The 10,626-nt window shown below is 40.9% G+C and overlaps 1 protein-coding gene across 1 annotated transcript; it reads left to right on the forward strand.

Moving 5' to 3' along the window:
* Positions 1 to 239: 239 nt before the first annotated feature.
* igsf21b (immunoglobin superfamily, member 21b) lies at positions 240 to 7,919 on the forward strand. The gene is made up of 10 exons (XM_067240398.1): positions 240 to 442; positions 2,883 to 2,995; positions 3,639 to 3,760; positions 3,858 to 3,976; positions 4,130 to 4,245; positions 4,336 to 4,840; positions 5,865 to 5,965; positions 6,740 to 6,932; positions 7,009 to 7,047; positions 7,149 to 7,919. Exons 1-10 carry the CDS (start codon positions 268 to 270, stop codon positions 7,229 to 7,231), a joined length of 1,566 nt encoding a protein of 521 aa, XP_067096499.1. The 5' UTR covers positions 240 to 267; the 3' UTR covers positions 7,232 to 7,919.
* Positions 7,920 to 10,626: the final 2,707 nt, after the last annotated feature.

Below are 10,626 nucleotides of genomic sequence, written 5' to 3' on the forward strand. Positions count from 1 at the left end.
AAAAGTTAATGCTGCGTTGAGGTTAAGACGTGAACGTTCTTGTGTGAGCGAAGACAGAATGAGAGTGAGGGCAAGAGAGTGTGAGAGTGAGCGCATGAGAGACAGGGTGTGAGAGAAAGGGAGACTGAGGGAGGAAGAGGAGGATATTTTTTTCAAGCAAATCTGTTGCCATGTTTAATCCTAACACGATGTTTTCCTAGATGCAATAATGGGAGAGAGAAATCTATCTATCCGAAAGCTCAAAATACATGGCCGGTCCAATATAGCATGAAGCTTTCGGAATGCGGATTCGAGTCCGAACACATGCCACGGGCAAGGTGGATGACAAATCGTCGGTGTCTGGTAGCAGATGGAGTCAACTTGACCAAGAAACAACGGAAGATGAGTGGTGCTTTTTCTCTGTGCTTTCTTGTGTGTGCCGATTTCTTAAATTTAGCCGTCGGTAAGTCATATTTTGTTGTTTAAGTGAAAGCTTAGTATGTTTGATGGATTTAATTTCCCAGCATGGCTAAAAGTTTATTGCATGAACTTGTGAACATTAATTTTTCTATCATGATAGGCCTTTTGAATTGTGTACTTTGGTGGAAAAGGCTATTGATCTATTTTGGAACTAGGCTAGTTTACATATTTCTAGAACTTGAATTGATTGCAGAGGCGGTTGACTCAGCTTAAAAGACGGCAGATCTTTACTTTTAACATTGTGTTGTAGAGCACGTAGGCTATTGTCTTTGACAGAAATTGATTGAAAGACTAGATTTTGTATCCTCTCATTCTCGTTTCTCCACCACAGTAATCCGTATAAATACAATTTTAATATCTAAGGCTTCTTAATGGAAAACATGTTTGATATAATCGAAAATTAATGTTGGTATTGGGTGCTCCGGGCTGTGATGTCCTAGTTATCCAACCCAGGTTGCTGATTGATTATTCTGGGGGGATAAACTCTTTTGTTTGGCTCTGACCCATTTAGAAAAAGTAATCTGAACACTAAAATGATTAAATTCTGCTGTCCCAAGGCCATTGGACTGGAAAAAAAAAAAAAATTCAGAAAATTATATGAAGCAATTATCATCAACATATAAAGCCTAAAGATGGATCATGATCATTAAAATATGTAAATCCAATCACAGGAGAGTAATAGGTATAACGTGTGTGTGTGTGTGTATGTGTGACAGAGACACAGAAAGAGATGGAAATGATCAGCCTAATCTTATACTTTCCATGTTCAGTCCATGCTCAGTCCATGCTCACAAGAATCACAAGCCTTGAGAATGCCTCTGTCACAAATCGACAGTAGAATCCAGCTATACTTCTATTCATTGAGGCAGAGCAATAGTTATGATGGCATTACTTTGGCTACATAGAGGGCTTTCACTGTCAATCATCTGCTAGATACAGCTCTGTCTGAGAGTTGTCCCTCAATATGCCTGCCCTGAATAGTGGAGCCTGTCAAGCTTTGTGATCAAAGTGGAGCATTAAAATGAGGCAAGCCCCTAGTTTTACAGTGGAGACCATCTCTGGTGTTGACAGGCTTCGTATCTTCATAAGTGACCATAATGAAGGACTACTCCTTTCAAGCCACTGGTTGGCGTTGATCTGGGTATCCTTATCTTTGGTTTGAGGGTTAAGCAGGCATTATGTTGTCGTCTGTGAGTCAAAGTCCACAATTCAAAAACAGCAATGGCTCAGACTTATCTAAAGGAAGAAATATCTGAATGGAATGAGACCATACTGATACATATGTACTTTTCTAAGAATTGCAACTGTATGTTATAAGGCACAAGGACACAGGTGTTATAGTTCTTGAATACATTCACCAGCATTCTTATTTGAAATGTATTTTGCTTGTACAACCGTGCATCATTTTTTTCAGTTAGGGCATCAAGGAGTAGCACTATGTCTTCTTCCTATCCCAATCGCTCAAGCCAATGTACTGTAGCTCTGTCCCCCTATGTATTAAGAGGAGCAGGAGGCAGTTGTGAATCTCTGGGTCTGTGGATGAAAAGCTGGGAGGATTAGGGGAAAACATGGAGAAAAAATAATCTGGTGGGTGACGTCAGGATGTAGAGGCCAATGTTGCGGAGGTGGTGCAGGCTTACTGTCTCCCAGAGGACCATGTACTGGGATCTTTCCTAGCCCATTACACTGAGTAGCCTGAAGACTAACGGGGCCAAAATGTCTTTATGTATAGGTACATGATCCTACAAGCATTAGCATGACTACAGCTTGTTGCTTTAGATAATACTATATATTTATCTTCAGTGAAGTATTTTTAGATTCTGTCGGTCACAATGTATATATTTAAATAGTTTACTATTAATGCTCTGATGGAAAGTATTCATGGCTGTGCATGAGAGAGATTATTGCTTTATGAGCTGGAGAGCTAGGTAGAGGAAACAGGCTTAATTTAGCAAGAGGCTGGGTATTTTCTATCCCTTGTAGAGGTCATTTAAATGGTTTGGTTGTGTAGATGTTTAGATCCAACTGTTGCATTAGCACAAAAAGTGTTTAAATAGCAGAAACAATGAAAATCGAATGTTATAAGTTATTGGTGGGATTTCACTAGTTACATTTACATTTAGTCATTTAGCAGACGCTCTTATCCAGAGCGACTTACAGTAAGTACAGGGACAATCCCCCAAGGCAAGTAGGGTGAAGTGCCTTGCCCAAGGACACAACATCAGTTGGCATGACCGGGAATCGAACTGGCAACCTTCGGATTACTAGTCCGACTCCCTCACCGCTCAGCCACCTGACTCAGTGAAATACAGTTTCTAGTTGAAATACAGTTCTTCTGATACAATTTTAGATTGTTTCACATAGAATAAACAATGTGTTAAATATGAGTTCTTCCTGATTGTGTTTTGTTTTTGTAACAACAGGTTATTTAACCGTCACCATTGAGCCCCTCCCTCCCGTAGTCATTGGAGACACAGTAACACTCAAGTGCAATTTCAGGACGGATGGCAACCTGCGAGAGATTGTGTGGTTTCGGGTGAGAAGTTTATCTTGACATGTTGACAGCACATGTCCATGAAGTAGCATGATACGTCACATTTCTTTATGGGTATTTATTCATGTTTCATGATCTTATGGACAAGATTATGTCTACTGAGAAAATCCAACAGTTAATTGAATGTGCTTCGAGTTGTGTAATTCTTGACTATAATATAACAAATATTTACCAAAAGTTAGTTAACAGCCCATATCTAGTGGGGGTTTTTTATTCTGGAAATCTCTTGACAGTTTGCAGTGTTTTTTGACACTTCAATTAAAACCCTGTCACTTGGATCAAAGCCTTACTCAGAGGCGAAGAGAAATATTACTGTCCACAGAAAGGTTGTTCTATTCTAGCTTTTAGAAATTGGCTCAGTTCAAGCTCTCATTAACTGCACTCCCCACTGTGAGTGTTCATAGTGATGCACCTCAAATGCAGTTTTCACCCTCTATAAAATCATTTCGAAAAAGCCCACGTGCCATACATAACTGATAAAAATCTCAAAACTAGACGTTTTGGCAAAACATTTAATACTCTGGCTTTAGGAATAACAAAATATTGGTTGCATTAATTGTTTATGGAACACACATACTAGAGTTGTTATGCAAGTTATAATGAGTAACTGAGTAATGCTTTGCAGGTGATAGATGGTGGTGGTGCCAAGCAGAAGATTTTCACCTACGATGCCATGTACAACACCAACTTCTCCCACATGGAAGATAACCGCAAACGAGAGGACTTGGTGTACCAGTCAACTGTCCGGTAAGCTGTTTCACTTGCCACCCAACGATGCACAACAAAGTAATTTCAATGTAAACCTTTTTTAATTAAATCCATAAATGTATGTGTGTGCTGGTAGGCTACCAGAGGTCCAGATGCAGGATGATGGGCCCTATGAGTGTCACGTGGGGATCTATGACAGAGCGTCCAGTGACAGGGTCGTCCTAGCATCTGGGAGTATCATGCTCCCCGTCATGGGTAAGAGTCAAGAGAAATTATTTTGATGGACTGAAACAGGTTTTTGTGTTGTTGTTTGTCCTTAAATCAATGGAAGACAAAAGAGTCAGTAAATTAATTAAATGGCTTGATTATAGAGTGTTTTGTAAATCTTCATGTGCTTTTCCGTCATAGTACCTCCCAAGTCCATCTCTGTAGTGGCTGCAGACAGTCTAGCGCCATTTAGTCGCTATGAAGCCCAGAATTTCACTCTGGTGTGCATCGTAACTGGGGGGAAGCCAGCGCCTGTGGTGAGTAAGGCACAGTCTCCAGTTTGTCTCTAACCTTAATATGCTTTGTGTATATCACAGACTTTCAATGTTTCTTGTCTCCTCTATCAGGTATACTTCAAACGGGATGGGGAGTTGATCGAGGTGGTCCCCTCAGCCCAGTCGTTCTCCATAGAGGGTGGGCAGAGCCAGAGCAGGGGCCTGGCAGGGCTCCGGGGGTCGCGGCCCATCGTCAGCCGAGATCTGGATGACACCAAGCTTAAGAAATCCCTCTCCCTGCTGGAGGAGGGTAAACCTGAGCGCCTGGATCAGGACAGCCCTGGGGTCGGGGAACCAGGGAAAGAACCCAGTGCTCCTGGTGCTGACTCAAACTCTAATCCCTTCACTGAAGTAATCCCAGAAACAGTGGTGAGTCGGGAGTTCCCACGCTGGGTCCAAAGCACAGACCCCCTGTACTACTTCCAGCACCGGCAGCGGGCCTCCAGTGATGGTACCATGGAGGTGCGTGCCCTGCTGACCTGGAGCCTCAACCCCCAGCTAGACAATGATGCTCTGTTCAGCTGTGAGGTTAAACACCCAGCCCTATCCATGCCCATGCAGGCGGAGGTTACTCTGGGTGAGTTATCTCTATTAAATGTTCTATATGTTGGGCTGTTGGATGTGGCAATCACTAGTCTCCTGCCCTGGCACAGCACCATTTCTCGAAAAATCGAATTGTGCTTGTGCATACTTTGAATGTTTCAACTCACACTAAACTTAGTACTTTATGTAACTGCCATAAGTCAGACACCACAGTTGCACACATTGAATAAAATATCTGGTACAAAAGAACGAACTTACAGTACATTCATCACACACACTCTTTTATATGAAGAGGCAGAGCAGGCAATTATACAGTACATTGCCTATAGAATCTATAGAGTCGACAACCACATTCAGTAAAATAACATCTATTTGTTTTTTTTTGCACTTTTCAAAAGCTTTATATTGTTCAAAGACTGCACCATAATAGTAACATCATTAAACAACTTCCCCTAAGAAAAGTATCACCTTCACTTTTTAACTCCCCACGACACAGGACATGCCTGGTTTGCAGCCTAATAGTTATCTCAGAGCCACTACCATCACTAATATGGAACAAACGCCTACATAAAGCATTACTAAACCTTTGCAGACCTCATCACTATTCAGGTTTACTCATTCGTTTAAGCCTAGTCCACATAAGACAATGTGTGCTTGTGACTGGTGAGTCACGTAATGGAGGTGTGTTTTGACACGCTATTAGTCTGACTTGGTTTAGAATTCCCACAGCAGCCCAGACATTCACATGCATACAGAATAGCTATTACTGAGTAATCCCATAAGAAGGCACACCTACACACAAGTATGCTGAAAGCAAGCCAAGCATGACTATTATAACATAAACCTCACTTCAGTAAATATGACTGGATTATGAGATATTGTAGAGATTTATTCATTAATTCTGAAACTAAAAGCTTTTAGTGTAATACATGACATAGACATAGAACATGACTATAGAAGTTGTCAACAGACAAAAATGCTCACAGAGACTATGGTCAAATCAAATATACATATTATTAAGAACAATAAAACAAGCATGATTCTTTTTTTTCCTGTAGCGGCCCCTAGGGGCCCTAAACTGTCAATGAGCCCCAGTAGGGCCAAGGTAGGAGACACTGTCCGAATCACAGTGCAGGGATTCCAGGTAGGATCATCTGGGGTAAGTGCAAAGCATACCTTTTATGAATTCATTGCTCATTGTATAAACCATTTAAATACAGTAACATTTTGACAAAAGTTACCTAAGCTTTCTGCAGTAAGGCCTGTGAGCCACCAAGGAGCCCTAGGAAAATGATTTTAAAACCTTTTGAGGACACTTCACAATAGGATTTGCCTTTATAAAAAATGGTTTGCTTCCATGATTGACTATCAAACTAATTTAACTCTGAATTTACTAGTTTAGTGTTCAAATATTCATGTTCCACTTTATTTTTGCAATCTACAGTAAATGTTAAGTATGAAGCATGGATCTATACATTTTAAAAGGTTTATGTATTCAAGCAGTTGCTTGGATGGAAATATGATCTTGTTTTATCCAAGCTTAGTCCTTTTGAGAAGGCATCTGCTGGATTAACACGTCAAATGTTCGAACGCTCTGTAACCAAACCAACAGTGTTAATGGTTATCCACCAGATGTCTCTATAGAACTATATTTAGTTACAACTGATGGGAGCATTTTAATATACAAACTCTACCTTTAACAGTCAACGCTGAAGGCAAAGATGAATTAACAAAGCATTACACACCTGTAGAAAATCACAATATAAAGCTTTGTGTTCACTTATACAACTTTACAACTGTAGATATGAAAATACCTACCACCTACCTCACTGATCACAGAGGGGGGTTTATGAGGGATGTTATCTTGAGCTTTGAAGCTATGATGCCAGATACAAAGAAATGTTTTGTATTCTGCTTCACATGAACCCTAAAGAACGAGGTGTTCCCAGAGCCTCTGTTTACCTGGACCAAGGTGGGTGGCCCTCTGTTGGACGGGAGAGAACAGCATGATGGGAGGCAGCTGGTGCTGGACCGAGTACCGGCCGAGCTCAATGGCTCCATGTTCCGCTGCACGGCCCAGAATCCTCTTGGCTCAACTGACACACACACGCGTCTCATTGTCTTTGGTTAGTGTATGTTGGGATTTTCCTATTGGTTCATAAAATATATTTGAAAATGTGACTGTTGACTCTGTCTTAATAGAAAATCCAAGGCTTAAGAAGGGAAAGCAGACATTTCCTGGTAAGCATTTCTCTGTAAAAATTTGTAAATAAGACGTGATAAATGAAATAAACAAAAATGCATGTGCTTTAATATGTCTTTCTGTTGGTGCTGATCAACAGCTGATGCTGCATGCTGTAAGGCGATGATTGGACTGAAGACCATGCTGCTGCTTCTGCTGAGCCTCATACTGGAGATGACATGATTGAAAACTGCATGTGCATACTCTTTCGGCCTATGCTTAATTCCCAAACCAACACCTTGCCTCAGCCCACCACAGAGAATTCCTTCCAGCCAAATAGAAGGTGAAGTAGCATTATAGTTGGAACCTGTTTGTTGTAACTACTAGATCTTGTCAGATCTAGGAGTGTTAAGGGCTAGTGGTTAGGACTTGATATGGAATTCAGTATTATCCCTATCTGCTGATGTTTCCACCCCATCGGCATAAGGCAGGTCTGACTAAAAAGTACAACATCCATTCAAAATTCTGAGCAAGCCTGTTGTCATACTGCCTCAAGGATTAACTATATGGCTTTTGGCATACTATTGTATGAGCTCACAGTATTAGCGGTTCACAGAAGTCTTCTAAAGACTCAGCCTCACAAGCCAAAATATAAACAGCATGTCCATCCTAAGATATCCTGATAACCAAAAGGTTTTCTGGGTATAAAATATATCCTCCCTTTTCTAATCAATATCCCACAAACACTTTTCCAATTCCAAACTGTGGTACATTCATGATGACTATAAGAACAGTAGTATTATGTCTAAAGTGTCATAGATGTATTTTTATTTTCTTCCATTCTTTGAGATGTTGTGGGCTGGCCCACAACTCATGTTCTCTCCCATCCTACTATTTGAACATCAGGACACAGATTGCTTGTTTTGCAATAGTGGATCATTAAGAACTTAAATAAAAATTTAATTAAGTGAATATAAAACTGATCTTTTGGTTGTGGAATGTTATTTGTCACTTTCATTTTTGTATGAATGATTACATTTAGATATAATCTTCAAGAAATAGTGAGTGAGTAAGTGATGACAATGAAGACATGAAACATCTGAGAATGTCCCCATTCTGTGCTACATTTACTGTGAACCGTAATGTGTTTGTCTCCCTCTTGTGACTCTTTTCTTGAAATGAAAAAAACAAAAACAAGGATTGAATGCAAATGAGTATCTGTATTTTGTCAAAACATGAGACTTGACTCAGCTGGTGGGGATTCTGTTGAAAGGAAATTAGATCATTATAATCAGCAAAATTACTGCTCTGAAAATACCTTGACACGGATACACTACCATCTATCTGCCATCTACTTAGGTATGAGGGTTGTGTGCACAGTATTCTAAATGTTCACAACTTTCAAATTAGAACTCACAAACTTTCAAATTAGAACTCACACTAATGAATAGGCATCCATTCACTTCACTCTTCTTTCAGCCCCGGATGGTGGACATAGTTAGCTGCCATTTCAAACCATCCGTCTGGTGGTAGAGGTAGGGATGCCCTATTGTCAAGGATGGAGTCTGAAACTAAGCAACTTTGAATAACAGGGCCAAAAGAAGCTTTCCAAAATCCTTGTTTCTCATTCAAATCAGTGGTCAAACTGGAGACACTGTTTGAGTTGTTCTGGTTGGTCTTGCCATCACTTGCTTCTGGGTGGTTGAATTCATCTAATGAACTGGAGTTATGAAGGTTGATGATCTCAGTGGGGGCCTCCTTTGAAACCCTTGAAAAGGGTTGGGGTTCGGCACAAGGTTGACATCTCTTCCTCAGGTCTTTAGCGACACCTCTAGGCAGCTCAAAGGCTCTTAGAGACTGCAGCACTTGTTTTGAGTAACCCCAGGACTTGTGAGCCTTCTTTTCCCTCACATTTTTCTCTAAGGCTTCTTTCTGGGCATCAGTCAGAAACGCTAAGTTACGTGTCATAACTTTGATCTCATACTGTGGCTTAGGGACAGCCTTGCTAAGGTCTGTCTTGCACTCCTTAGATAAGACTGCATTCGTAGACTTTTGGACTACCTGAGACAAGCCCAAGAGTTGCTGGATCTTCTTGCATTTGATGTGAAACTCTAGCTTGTCTGTGATCTCTTTACTGGGAAAATGTGTCTCAGAGCTGACTAACTGTACCTTTGAGGATGGCAATGGTGTTTCTTGTAGAGTTTCTAGTAGAGATGCTTCAGGTTTGATTAAATCCATGGATTTATGAAAGAGGGTATGTGGTCCCAATAGATTTTCCAGATGTTTTTGTTTCAAGTTAATCTCAATTAGGTCAAGAGTTTCCTTCTTCATGAATGGAATGTGTTTCACTCTGGAGATAGAATCAAGCACTTCTATCACATTCTTAACATTACTCTTGGGGGAAGCTAACGTAATCTCCAGGTAGTTCCTCTTTAAAGGGGTTTCAGGGTTGATCTTTATACTAGTAGTACATCGCTCTTTCATCAAATCATGACAGATTGCGTCTTTCAATTTGTCAAACTTACATGATTGTCCCTCGTTAAAAGAATCAATAGCCATATCTCTTGTCATTTCAGGCAAAAATATTTTCTTGGTTTCTTCTGTGGATGTTGAAGTTGCTTGGTCACTGCTTTTACTCTTATTCAGTTGGTCAGACAGTTGGTCAGCAACTTGAGACAGATGATCTATTTGTGAGTTATTCTCTACACTATTTCTTCTATTGTGGATCTTGTCAACTTGTTTTAACCTGGGGGCTTGCGCCATAAAGCCTCTAGCTGAGCGAGAAACAAGCTTAGGAAGACCCCAGCGGTGCTGTATGACTTTAAGTTTGACATGAGACTCCAGTTTGTCTCTGTGTTCCTGGGGGATGAATGGTGTATTTACACCTCGGAAAGACAGTAGAAAAGATGGCCGTGAAACCAATAAGACCTTTTCAACTTCCAGCTTTGCCAGAGAGTCAGAGTATAGAGTACACACTCCTAGAAGCTGCTGCAGGTGATTTTGCCTGACAGTCATCTCAAGGAGATCTGCTACCTTCTTACCTAGCTGGTAGACTACAAATGACCTTGACTTTGGGGGTTCAGATTCATTGGCAAGACCTTTAGTAGGAAGGGGACACATCAAAACAGACCTGAATATGACATTTGAAGGTACTTTCCTTTCCTGTGTCGGAATCTTCGGACACCATGACTTATGAGTAATGTAATTTCTTGGAATTTTTCCGAGAGTCATTTCAGGAGCTGTGAGGATCACTTTAGGTTCAAACATGACACGTTTACTTTGAAAACTGATTATAAAGCTGTCTACTTGGTCTGGCCCTGTTGCACTGTCAGACACCAGCTGAGCCTGCCTTTCTGTGTGGAAAGTGACATCACCATCAGGCCTTCGCTGCTTTGTCTCACGTTTCAATCTATTGGGGAGTAACATGTTAATGATCCGCACCATCAGTATGGCACGTCTCCACAGCCTGCGAATGAAGGTCCGCCTGAGACTCCTCTTCATACTCTGGTCCCCGTCAATCAAATGGGAGAGTGGCTGGTTCACCTTGGAGATGCCCATATCATTAGTCAGTTTGTCAGTGGAGACTTGCTTACTATAGAAAACCTGATGTGGGATGTGATCCGTTTCCCTCAATCTGG

This window comes from Osmerus mordax, chromosome 7 (genome assembly GCF_038355195.1).
Source record: "Osmerus mordax isolate fOsmMor3 chromosome 7, fOsmMor3.pri, whole genome shotgun sequence".
Classification (NCBI taxonomy): Eukaryota; Metazoa; Chordata; class Actinopteri; order Osmeriformes; family Osmeridae; genus Osmerus; species Osmerus mordax.